The sequence below is a fragment of the Mus caroli genome, unplaced genomic scaffold (assembly GCF_978045245.1).
Source record: "Mus caroli unplaced genomic scaffold, Mus_caroli_1 scaffold_11, whole genome shotgun sequence".
NCBI lineage: Eukaryota > Metazoa > Chordata > Mammalia > Rodentia > Muridae > Mus > Mus caroli.
Window position 1 is genome coordinate 86,022,294 of NW_028227266.1, and position 13,236 is coordinate 86,035,529.

A 13,236-nucleotide genomic window follows, 5' to 3' on the forward strand; every position below is an offset into this window, starting at 1 on the left:
AGACCCTCATGTGCGCATACCAACCTAAGACAGGATGGCGAAAGTGAGTTTTGTCACTCCTATGACGGGTAAGGATGTGGCACAGATTGGGGCAACCTAAGACAGATGCTGATCCCAGAGCTACTAATAAAACAAAAAGGGGGAGGTGCGGGAAGTGGGTGCGGCCGCATGGGCCAAGATGGCGCCCTGGCCCATTGCCAGGCCCCGTGAAACCCACATGTTTTACTGCCTTGCCCAAACATTCACAGTGAAACTGCATGCGTAAGCTGCCTGCCAAGTTAGATTATTCCTCTTGATCCGGATCTGTCAGCCTATCTGTGATGGATCTGAGCTCGTGCCTGGAGCGTGTGTGATTCTGATTGGATGAGGTGGTGTGGAGCGAGATGAGGTCAGTTGCCGTTACTGTAAAAATATAGCCCTTGCCCTAAGTAAAAAAAGCTGCAAGTAAAAAGGAAGCTGCAGCTGCGTGAACCCCTCTTGGTGTCTGTGCAGGTCGGAGACTGTGGTGGAGACTGTCCTCAGCACGAGGCTCTCACCCATCCATCTGCTTCATGAGAAAGAGCTGATTTCCAGTCTGACAGAAAATGCAAAATAATTTAATCTACAGTGTGGTTGAGGGTGTGCGCGCTCCTCTTCCACTGTAGCCTGGGAGCGAGCCCTTTCACAGTAACCTTGCTAGTCGCAGTCTTCTGACATCACGGAGCCTGCTCATAACTCATCTCAAATGTTAAATGGTTTTCAGTAAGATAAATCCACATGCATGTTCTCTCCTGTTGGCTCATGGCAGTTTATTCTGATATGTTACTCTGGTGGTGGTCACGCATGGCCGTGTGGTGCCTGTCCCAACAGCAGCAGGTTTTTATCTGTCTTACAATGTGGTCACTCAGATCCAAGTTCCGACTAAAACTCTGCTGTGTTCTCTTCGCCTGCGAGAGCCACGGGGACCACCACCCCTTGTCGGTGCAGCTCCCTCAGAACGTCCAGTATGGAGTCCAGCTCTGTGCGGAACTTGTCCAGCTCCCGATTCTTTAACTGTGCAAGTCTTTTCCATTTCTCAACTTCCTTGTTTTGCTCTGTTTCTACTACTTGGCGTGTCTGCTGTATTATCTGAAAATATGAAAATTCAAATTAATGTTCCAAGTCACAGTAGAAATGAGGAACATTTAATAGTGTTAAAGACCAGGACATTAAATACTACCTAGGATCCTCAGGGCCTCTTGGGAAAGACTCAGACCAACCATGAAGCTTAATGTAATTTTTTTGTCTCCAACGGTTTATGTAAATCTCTCACTATCTGTTATGGGTTGAATGTCTCACCATCTCTCAAAAGCACGATGTAGCTCTAACCCTTGGTGTGGCTGAATTTGGAGTGAGGAAATAAGTTGGGCCTTAAGAAGATAATGAAGGGGTGGGTGCTGGAGAGGTAGCTCAGTGGTTAGAGCACTGGCTGTTCTTTCAGAGGTCCAGTCTCAGCACATGGCAGCTCACAGCCATTTATAACAACTGTAGTCCCGTGGGAGCTCATGTTTCTTCCAGAGTGCAGACATATATGAAGACAAAACATACATATATATAAAATACATTAAAAAAAAAGACAATGGGAACACCGGAGGAAACTTTTGGTGGATGGAAAAGCCACAGCTAGGCAAGGTGCTGCAGTAGTGCACGCACCCCTGCTTTACCCGCAAGGCGCTGCAGTAAGTCACACATGCACCCCTGCTTTACCCGCAAGGCGCTGCAGTAAGTCACACACACACCCCTGCTTTACCTGTTGGAGCTCCTGCTCTCTCTGCCTATGCCTCATCTCCATCTGCTTGATCTTCCTTTCTAAGCCCATGAAATGCTTCATCTCTGGTGTGTGGTTTTCTTTGGCTTCTTTCAATTCTTCCAAGAGTTTTGTAATCTAAAATTAAAGTAGGAATTAAAAAGCCACAATCACAAGGAAACAATTATTTTCAAATAGATAATCTTGAAAATCAAGAATATTTGTATTATATTTTTCAAGTGGCACCTTAGATTTATCTAGAAATTAATAGCTTCCATTCTCATATCCAAGAAGTAAAGGGTAATTCTAGCTGTGCTTACCTTCCATTCTAATTGGTTCCAGATGGGGTCTACTTTTCTCTCATTACTGTTATGGGGTTCAAGTGAGCTGGGTGCTATCTTCAGCTTTAATGTGTTAGTCACTGCTTTGTGGTTAACATACAGTGCAGTCAGGCAGCTCTGCAGTGTTCAATGCACAGAAAGAACTTGGTAATTTTATTTCTAATTTTCTGATGACCCCTATATCACTTTATAATGTTGGTAATTTGCTCCACAGATAGAGATCTGCTTGCCAGAAGAGAATGGCAGGGGTGGTGGTGGTGCATACATGTGCATGTGTGTGTATGTTAGTTGACTGCTTCCTCAGGACCCCTGGATGCAGACAGACGAATGCACAGTCCTTGCCTTCATGGGGTTAGTCATTGCAGCACCTGTATTTTCTCACCATAAAGAAAATGAAGCTATTGTTTTTAGTACTAGGAATAAAATGGAGGGAGTTTGAGAGATTTTATGGGGAAGCAATTAACTGCATTTTTCCTAACATATAGTAGGAAGTTCTATCAGAAATCTGGTTTCACTCATTGCTATAGCAAAGGGAATAATAAGAAAACAAAGATAGATAGATTGACACATTCAATCATGTTTTACACAAAATACCTATTATCTAATAATAACAATACCACTCCCTCCATCTTCCCTAAATTAGTAAGAAAAAGAGTGAGCACAAATGCATATTAAATCAGAGGCAACCTAAGTGTCCTGATGATGTCACAGTTACCATAGAAACAGGTGGTCCCGAACCACGATGGTCTGAGGAAGCACAGGGAGGGGCTCATGCTGGGCACATACATGGTTATACACTATACAATGACTACTAAAAATTATTTAGGAAAAACATGCACGCATGATGACTGAACATAAAGCTGATGGAGTTATATATAGAATGGATGGTCAAATATTCCAATTTTGTAAACTTATTTTTGGGAGTCTATGGGAGCTTCATGTATCCCAATGTTTACCTCTGAGCTACATCACTAGTTTCTCACCAACTTTTTATGGTTGGAAAATGAGTTTTCATCCTAAGTCATCATCATCTTATGCAATACAATATACCTGTAGCCCATGCCTGGTCTTTGGAAGCCAAAAGTCAATGAGAATTCTAACGAAGACAAGAATCTGCAGGGTGGGAGAACTGCTCAGAGGTGGGTGTCAGAATTCTTTCAGCGGATGCCACTGACTGGAATCTTAAAGAACACGGCTGACAATCCACTGCATATTAGTGCTAGACCTTCCAGACAGCAGCCTCAGCTTATTACATTTATACCTGCTTACTGTCTGAGCCACAAAATTAAGGTTCACACGAGACTTTCCTTTGTCCTCAGAATTTCTAGAACCTCGATTTTTCTACTACTGATGGGTTCCGTGCTAGCATTTCTTTCTGTATGCTGGCTACTAACAATGGTAAAATTATTTCATTTTATTGGCATAAATTTCATCTTTATAATGGGAAAAAACAGTGCTCACACCTTGGGTATGATTAGCATCAAGTAAACTAATCCATGTTCTTAGCACAGTTCCTTCAGACTGAACAATACATACTTGTTTCTATTATTATTGTCAGTCTGTTTAATGGAGTGAGAAATAGCCAATGGAGCTGTACCAACAGCAACATCTGTCTAATATACTCTTAGGTAAAGACAGGCTTTTAAATTTAAAAATCACATTTGTTCACAAATAACTGCACCTCCAGTCTGTACCCCTGTGGGAATAGAAAAGGGGGTAACAACAGTGGGGATATAGGTGATTTTTATAGCTTCTAATTACTAGCATCTAATATTAGCATCTACTGAATATTTAACCTATGCTCAGTAGCCATAAAATAATGTTAACCAAAGTCTCAGCTGTATCAATAATTAATAGTTACTCTACTTCAGGGTGAGGGTACTTCACCCAGACTGTGTCACTGGAGGTAGAGTTATGGATTGCTGTGAGCCACCATGTGGTTGCTGGGATTTGAACTGAGGTCTAGAAGAACAGCCAGTGTTCTTAACTGCTGGGTCATCTCTCTAGAGCCTGCAGGCTTATTTTTATATCCTACAACTTTACTGAACTCTTTTAAATCACTTTAACATTTTTTTAAGCGTTCACCACAAATATTTCTATCTACTGGGATTTCTTTTAAGTCCTGGTAATTTGTCTTGGAAAATTCAGAATTTTAGAATTTTTCATCTTTACTTTTAACAGATTGATTGTAATATGCCCTAGTGAAGGCATTTGCTGTTGCTGAATCCAGTTGGGGGGCAGGGTCCTTTGATCTCTTAGAAGATTTGGGAAACAGCTAAATATTTTAATCAAACAGACTTTTAATGCTTGCGTCTTTTCCTTCTGCAGCTCCCACCATGCAAACCTTGGTTCACGAAATGGTTTTCCACTGGTTCCATAGACTACCTCCTCTTTCATTTACAGTCTCTTATTTCTTCGGTAAAATTTTCATTCATATTTGGAATTGTTCTCATTTTCGTTCTACTTTCCTATATTCTCTTGCATGAATTTCCTTACAGTCATTAGTTTGAATTATTTTTAGTTCATTTAGTTTTGAATTATAAATAAAAATATTTATAATTATAAGTGTCTTTCAAATGGGAATTCTGGAAAATCATGTTTCTTTAGAGGTATACTATTTCATGTCTCTTAGGTTCTGGTATTGGTGCCACTGAACCCAATGTGGTTGTCTTCCTCAATTTTGGGGAGTAGCTTTTATAGGAAAGTCTCTTCTTTTCCTCCGATGTGATATGGGGTAGATGACTTGGGTTCTGCTGTAGATGGTCTTACAGTGCAATCTCTGTGGTTTCCTCAGCAGTGACTGTGTCAGCACCGCCCATGAGCACCTCCACTGTCTAGACTGCAGATTCAGGAAAGTAGCTGTAAGTTCTGTGAGGGCTTGCGTCTGTGCTGTTCATGGTCCTGAGCTGCACAACATGGTTGGCGATGTTCTCAGGTCCCAGGGAAAAAGTGCTGGTGGGGTTGGCCCTTGTGGTGGTAGTCACAGTCCTAATAAATGGAACACGGATGGGAATGTGGCCCGGTCCAGAGCTTGGGACGCACATGCTGTCTATAGAAAGCCCCTTCAGACCCCTGGCATTAGCACCCTAAGTGGGGGAGGTAAGTTCCCAAGGACACTGAGGGTATTTGCTTCAACTATATTTTGAAATCTACTAAGTCACAGCTTTCTGATGGTCCTGGTATTTTTACAAATATAAACTAGCAAAAGATCTAATAGAATTGACTACTGTTTAAGGATGTACAGTGTACCTTCATTTGTGGCTATGAAAAATGACAGGGATTTAATTTTTCCCTGAGCACCTGGAATACAAAGTAAACTACATGAATGCACTGCTTTCAGATGCTGGGCAACAGCTCACAGAACTGTGACTCCTGAGAGGAGCAGGGAAGCTGAGCTCTGTCACTGCCTAGTTTATCATGGCAATAGTTCAGCTTAGATAATTCCTGGAGTTTAGAGATGGAACAGTTCATTTCCCCTTCAAATTGAGATGGAATGCTTCAGATATTAGCAACGCTACAGCAGCTCGGGGAAATGATCTCCATAAGCAGCAGCAGGCATCCACCCTCAGAGCATACCACATCTCTGTCAGCAGACAGTGGCTGATGGAGTCCTGGAGGGACAAGGCTCTAACACACACTGCAGCTGTTTAGCTTTCGGTGTGTCCTCCCTAGTTCATGAGTGGGCAGAAGTTGTTAGCAAAGGAGTGGGTGGGTTATTTTGGAAATAGGCTATTAAAAAAGTATGTTTGGCCCTCTCCTGCCCTTCTATCTTCTACCACAGGACATGTAGTCTAAAGGCTCCATGAGCTACTGGCATGATGTTCTTGTATGTTTGTACTAACAATGCTTTTTGATAAATTATCAATCCTCAGGATGGTTTTATAACAACAGAAAACAGTAAAATAATATCTTCTATTTTCAAGTATCTTGGCTACTCTTAAACTAAGAACTGCCTTGATCATCACTGTGCCAATAAATTAACAAGATAGACTAACAGGAAGGAAAGTTGGTCAAAACTGACCTTGCTTTTCTGGCCCTGCAAACATAAGCAAATATTTCCTGCCATTATGTTCTTAAAACTTTACTTCGATTTGGTGAGGTCTTATAAGCTTAAAGATAATGGCTAACAAGATTCTGTGTGCTTCTTGAGGAATGAAATGTAAGCATGCACACACACACACGCACACACACACTTACACATTTTTAAATTTCCTAGAATCAAAGGGTTCTTCAACCAGTGAGCAGTGGTGGTTTTCCAGAGAAGCCTATGCCTAATAATATCGCACCTGATGACACAGCATGATGACGGTCAGTGCTGCAGGAAGCCAAATCCTAACATGTGCCTCTTTGACAGGTTTCTCAGTGGATGATAATCACGATAACCACTACATAGCAAACAGAAAAGCTCTCTTCTGTTTAAGGTAGCACCTTTTATTGGCAACAGCTTGCTCCTATCAGCTCAGCGAAGAAGACAGCAGATGAGTCTGAAATCAAACCTCACTCTGAAAGTTTTCTTCCATTTCTTCCTTCCTACTGTGCCCCACCTCTGAAATCCAGTGGCTTTGCTGTGTCCTGCTGTGTCCACACAGGTTTACCTGCTGAAGGCAGTGCTCTAAGCCACTGCGTAAGCACTTTCTACTGGTTTCTCCTGCTTGCTCAGCACTGTGAGTGCCAATCAACTTGTTTGCTTTTCTTGAATCTAATTAATCTGTTGTTTGTTAGAGGAGCATGTCCCAGCTAAGCACTCACAGAACTCATGGACATTATTTTCCTTGACAGTTTCTAGAGACTCAGACAAGGCTTCCTGGGAAACCTAACTCTTCCTGGAACCTGTGGTTGGGATCCTAGGGAAGCCGGCAGCAGCCAGTATAACATACAAATTCTTATTAAAACCAATTTTCCCTATCTACCTATCCATCCATCCATCCATCCATCCATCCATCCATCCATCCATCCATCCACCCTTTCCATCCATCCCCCCCTCCATCTATCCCTTTCTCTCTCTTGATTTTTGAAAAAGGCCTCCCTCTCTATGTAGCCTGGGATGGCCTCAGTCTACAGAGTGCTAAGCTTACAGGCATGAGCCACATGGGTGGATTCTCAGATGACAGGGGAGACAGTCTTTCATTGTCCCTTCCTTTATAAATTCTGATTGTCAGAAGGAAAACAAAATGTAAAACACACTTCTTTGATATTTGTTACATGTGGCTTGTGGCTGTGGATCTTGAGGCTCTTGTGGTTCTTGAGCCACAGTTTAGTTTATTATTATTATTTTTTTATTATTGCCCTCTGCTGGAGGAGACTCACAAGGCAGAGGTCACCCTAGGTCTTATAAGCCTTGCTACTCAAGTCAGGGTAAAGGACTGGGGAGGGCCAGGCGTGGTGGCGCACGCCTTTAATCCCAGCACTCGGGAGGCAGAGGCAGGCGGATTTCTGAGTTCGAGGCCAGCCTGGGCTACAGAGTGAGTTCCAGTTCCAGGACAGCCACGACTACACAGAGAAACCCTGTCTCGAAAAGCCAAAAAAAAAAAAAAAAAAAAAAAAAAAAGGACTGGGGAATTAACAAGTTTTACAAACGGATACATTTCTCCTTTTTATTCTCTTGTTCTGATAGCTTGGCTTTTGGGACTAGTGAGAATACTGGTTTCTGTCAGATAGAGGGACATGTTAGCTTGTGTCAGGCAGTTCATGAGAGGGAATAGGGATACATTGACAAACAGCATTCTGTTTGTTGGGTTTGGGCCTACACTGGGGCCTTTAGCTTCTCAGTCTTTGTTGCTAGGTTGGTGCTGCTGAAGTCGCACCCAGGGACAGCTGTGACTGCATTTGTAGGTCTGTCTGGAGTCTGCCTACTTTCCACAGTAACTTGAAACAAGTCACCATAAACACCACCATTCTTAGCAGCCACGTAGTAACAGGTCTTTGATGTCCCTGGCTTTTGGGGAAGGAACTCTGGATCTTGAGGGGGTGGCTTTGTTAGCAGTTTTGCTTGGGGACCCTATACTATGCATAGTAAAGCTACAAGACTTACCGATTTAAGTCTAATGGGGGTTACTGTGTAAGCCATATTAAAACAGGTTTGGGTTTTCATTTCTAAACTGATTACATTTTAGAAAGCAGACTTTATATTAAGTTATTAATGAATTTTATATATGTGACAAAGACTTCTAGGTTATGTTAATATGTGCATTTTTTGAAGAAAAAAATCTATACATAAATATGAACATAACTGATATCCATAAGAAAATTTATTTAATCCAGTATTTTGGCTATTTCTTACCTGTTTCTGTAGGATTTCTTCTCGAACTTGAGAAACTGCAAGGGACTCCTGTTTACCCTGCAGCTCATTAACTTGACCTTGGAAATGTTTTAGAAGTACCTAGGGAATTAGGACAAGTGGAGTTAGTCTCCAGCAGCCATACAACCCCGAATGCGCCTGACCTCATCTGATCTTGGAAACTGAGCAGGGTTGGAGAATTATTTGGCTAATAAGGCTCCTCCTTGAATACTATGTAGATCATATAAGAAAGCCAACTCAGGACTGAAAAAACGCCTTAGGAGTAAACCTCTGTACGGTGTAAGCTTTGGAAATGCACAGGATTAGCTTCCTACTTTGTGAATAAGTAGGATTTTAGTTTTTTCTTAACTAAAAGGTTATTAACTCAGGATAAGAGTTATAATATCTGTGAACTAAAAATGTCAAGTTCATAATTTAGATAAAGGAACTGGACTCCATGAGCAGACCTCCATCAAAGATTCCAAGACTGTGGGGAGGCCCAGCTCTCTTCTCTGGGACACTCGACCTTCACTGTTATAATGAGGGGATGGTACCAACTTCCATGGAACTGTTTTACAGTATTATACCTATCATCTCAGGAAAATACATGTGGTTACTCTCTCACTGTCCCAGACTGTCTCTGCAAATCACCTTGGTGCAATGCCAGCTGCCTTCTGACACCTAGAGAGGACCTGCAGGGCTACCTGGAGTGCTACTTTGAAAAATACTTTAGGAAAGCATTTAAATTATGTCTCAGCGCATTAGGAGAACTGCCCTGACTCCCTTGCACTTCATCCCCTCAGTGCTTCCACATGGTCCTCCTTGTAATGGGGCATTTCCCAAAAGGTTTGTCCTTATTTAAATTTCCCCAATGAATTGATGAAGGTTTTTTGTTTTATTTTGTGTGTGTGTTTCTTTGGGTACGAAGGAAGGTAGGAAGTGGTTACAGGTGGGAGAGATGGCCGGAAGGCATGGACTTTTTGAAGCCTCCCGTAAGCTTGTCTTATCAACAAAGAAGCCTTGAGGAAGGCTGAGGAGCAGAAGGAACTCTTAGCTCCATTCGCCATGCTTATGTCTCCCTTCTTAGACACTGTTTTAAACTCTGCTGTATGAAGTTCTATTTCTAGCCTAACAGTACAGAAAACAGTCCCCTGGCAGCTCTTTTCAGATATTCCAAGTCCTTGTCATCCAAGCAGGAGGACAGCGCTCTCAGGAAATGCTGATGATTTGACAGTTTTCCCTATCTCAGCTGTTGAAGCTGTGCCTCCTATGGGCTGCAGCTGTGTGTCTCTGTTCAGTACTTTATCCCTAGTGCCTCACTGGCTGGAGTTATTATTTATTCTATGATGAATGGTAACGAGCAGGAAGAGTGCATTTGGAACTTTGGGACTTGGGGTGGAGGGAGGGAGGTCAACAGGCAAGCCCAAGTGATACGGTCCTAGTCAGCTAGACATACCTCAGTCACCTCTGACCACACACTAGAGGAAGATCTGAAAAATATAGGGGCCAGTCTGTATAAACACTTATTTAGAGGGCATAATTTTAAGGTAAAATGTTAAATAGATAGTAATAGTATCCCTTCTATATGTATAAAAATTAAGTCAATAATTATTTTCCATTTGTATCATCAGCCTGAAAAAAATACAAAGTAAGGACATTTCTACAATAAATCATATTCTGTCAACAGTCTTACAAATACACCATTAAAGTCTTAGACAGACCAGTTACCTCTTGAGTTGCGATTTTGCGATTCAGTTCAGCTACTTTGGAAGAGGAGTTTTCTATTGCATTTTGGCAAAGGAGTTTCTCTATTTCCCTCTCATGAGATGCTTTGAGGGACGCAATGTGTGCTGCAGCGTCGTCCTTGACCCTATGGAACAAACACAAGACAGCATGTGCAGTGGCTCTCACTCATGTAACACAGGGAGCCAGAACATTATCCAAGGCCTGGAAGCAGCAGCAGAAGGGAGTTAGTATTTGCTGCACACCAGGTGTGTTCAACAGGATGCTTCGAGCTTCTCCAATCACTCACAGGCAAGCATTTTCTAGGTTTTGTATGAGTAGTCGGGTTTAGGAAAAGTGACACCCAGAGGCCACACTGAGGATGCAGTTCTGTCCAGCATAAGATAAAGTCAGGCCTAAATGGAGTTTAATATTGGGCCTTCCACTTTCCCCTCCATCTGGAGCTATGTTCTCCAAGGAACTCGTATGTTCCAATCCACCTGCCTGAATTTCAAGCAAATACTTAGTCATTTTGTCTTTTAAGGTACACCCAGATTTCAGGAACACTCAGATTTCTTACTTGGGTTCTTACCTGGATAACCACAGCAATTACCCTTAAAATCCTCAGTGGTTTTTATTGGCAGCTCACAAATATTTGGGCATGCAAATGACTACATGAATAGTGTCATGTTGTGAGAATACAAACATTTTATGGCAATTCTCATTATTTACTTAATTCGTATTGTATTGTGATAATTCATTTGTCTCACTGACAAAGTACATGCATCCCAGGACAGTTAAATAAGTGTTGAGGTGACAAGTCACTGCGGCTAAGAACTAGAATGACAGACAAGCACCAGTTGCTTAGTTGCTATGTCTCTAAGGAAGCAGTATAGTTAATGTTCTAGGAAAAGGAAAAACCAAAACACTGATAATAACTAGTTATAGTAAAGAAGAATTTCAACCCAGGTCTAGGAAGACTTCTCATATTGGAGAAACAGACTAATAACATTAGCAAAAACTTAATGACAACTTTCCTATAAAAAACCTTATATGGCAAACCTGAATTTCAAATTGTTTCTAGGAAAGACTGCTAGTCTCCCCCAATTCCTTTAAATTAAGTTCAGTACTGGAGAAACTGGGCTTATTATGTAGCTATCATGGTGACTCAGTCACCAATACTGCTGTCAATCAATCAATAAGTATCATGGCTGCTGTTTCCATGATCATCCTGCTTGAATGAATCCAGGAAGCTGTATGCATGCAAAAGCAATGCCATCTTCCATCTGTTCTTTGGGAGCTACAAGGCTGGTGATAGTTAATGCTTATGTAGGAGTTGTGGGTGGGGGGTAAGCAATCTTCTGAGATTTGCCAAGAAATGTTTTGTGGAGGAAGCAGAATTCCAAACACAACTGAGCAAGAGAAACAAAGAAACATGGCAAGTTAGGCCCAGAGACTGATAGGAGAGTGGCCATGGAATCTGAGAAACTAAGCAGAGAAAGTTGGTACTGAAATTTAAGGAAGTTGGGAGTTACTGAAGGGCACAGTGACCAGATGACTATGAGGACATTTAAGGAATATTTTTATTTGTTATTATTACTATTATTATTAATTTTTAAAGCAAGATGATTGGAAGAGAAATGAAGGATGATGGGGTAGGGAAGTATGATGTACTGTTTAGTATAGAAAGGAAGGTGGTACAGGTGGGAACATTTATAGGCATCTAGCATCTTCTAGACAGTAAACTCAAGCAATAAGGAGGTAAAACTGACTGGCAGTTGGAATCAGTTGCCAGCAGGCAGGGAAGCAGGGCTGTGGGGAGGATGAGCATTGAGTAAAAGACAGGAATCCTGCTGGTTGCCCTGGAGACACGGACTGGGCTGGCATAGGGTGTCAGGTCATCAGAATCTGCTGTTTCATCCAGTAGGAAAATTACTACACAGGAAGTCCTCTATCTCCACATACTACTGCACATACAACAGAATAAATAGGCCAGCCTCATGTATCCCAAGCTGGTCTCAACTTGCTTCACAGCTGAGAATGACTTGGGACTTCTGAGCCTCCTGCTTCTATGAAGTGCTTGACCGCAAGGATGCATGTATGCACTACACACCCTGTTTCTGTAGAGCTGAGACCAAACTCAGGCTTCCACAGATAAGTGGTAAGCATTCTAGCAGGCAATCAACTGCAGTTTCTTAAAATGTAGTTTTGAATTTGTTTCAAGGTGAGCTATTATAGACAAAATATGCCTCATAATTAAAAAAACAACCCAGCTCCTTTTGGTTCCCATGCATCTATGAACAATTTAACCTTTACCTTTTCATGGAGTTTTCAAGTTGGCATACTGCTGCCTCAGATTCCATCTTCAGCTTACTTCTCTCTAAAATCAAGCCCTCCAGCTCACTTCTCAATCTGTAGTTTTCTTGTAAGACCTCGGAAACATGAGAGTCAGTAAAGGTGTGTGGGTGATACAGTTTGCCATCCAGGGTTTCAGGGAAAGCATTCCCATGTCCTCTATTTGAGTCTTTCTTCAGTCTTTTGGCAGCCGTCTCCTCTCTGCTCCGGGGGATCTGCCTGGACAGCATCATCCTTCTCTCCTTCTGGAGCCTCTCCACGGTCTTTGTAAGGTCTTGTATCTCTCTCCCCTTTGCTGCCAGTTCTTCATTGAGTCTCGCCAGTTTTGCCCTGGCCTGTGCCTGCTCTACCTGGAACTCTATGGACTGGAGGCCCTGATCTCCTTTGTCATTCTTCTTGTGTACTAAGTCAGCATTTTGATGTTTGAGAACATCTATTTCAGCTTCCAGCTTTCTTACAGTAATCTGATGGGCTTCCTTTATGTCCCCAAGTTCTGTCTCAAGGGCCTTCAGCCTGGATGAGCTGTTATGCTGGCTCTGCGGAGCTTCCTTCTGCCTGTGGGCAAGCAGCTGTTCCTGCTCCTCCAGCCGCTGTTCGTACTGAATCTGAGGAAAGAGTTCAGACCCTATTAAAACCCTGTTAAACACATCATTACTTAGTGAAGCCCCATGTTTCACTGTATTCCTATGAATCCTATGTCAAAACACTCACATATTCTTATGTGTTCAACTTTCTTTGAAAATCAGATGTACTGAGGTTTTATTCTTTGATGGGTG

The 13,236-nt window shown here is 42.2% G+C and overlaps 1 protein-coding gene across 1 annotated transcript in view; it reads right to left on the minus strand.

Moving 5' to 3' along the window:
- Window positions 1-580: 580 nt before the first annotated feature.
- The window catches only part of Cep162 (centrosomal protein 162), a 68,709-nt gene continuing 56,053 nt past the window's right edge, over window positions 581-13,236 (minus strand). Inside the window, exons 23-27 of the mRNA XM_085827822.1 lie at window positions 12,422-13,065; window positions 10,112-10,253; window positions 8,387-8,485; window positions 1,769-1,903; window positions 581-1,107 (exon numbers count right to left, since the gene is read on the minus strand). Coding sequence (XP_085683948.1) covers window positions 901-1,107; window positions 1,769-1,903; window positions 8,387-8,485; window positions 10,112-10,253; window positions 12,422-13,065 — 1,227 coding nt within the window. The 3' untranslated portion in view covers window positions 581-900. The remainder of the gene's footprint in view (window positions 1,108-1,768; window positions 1,904-8,386; window positions 8,486-10,111; window positions 10,254-12,421; window positions 13,066-13,236) is intronic.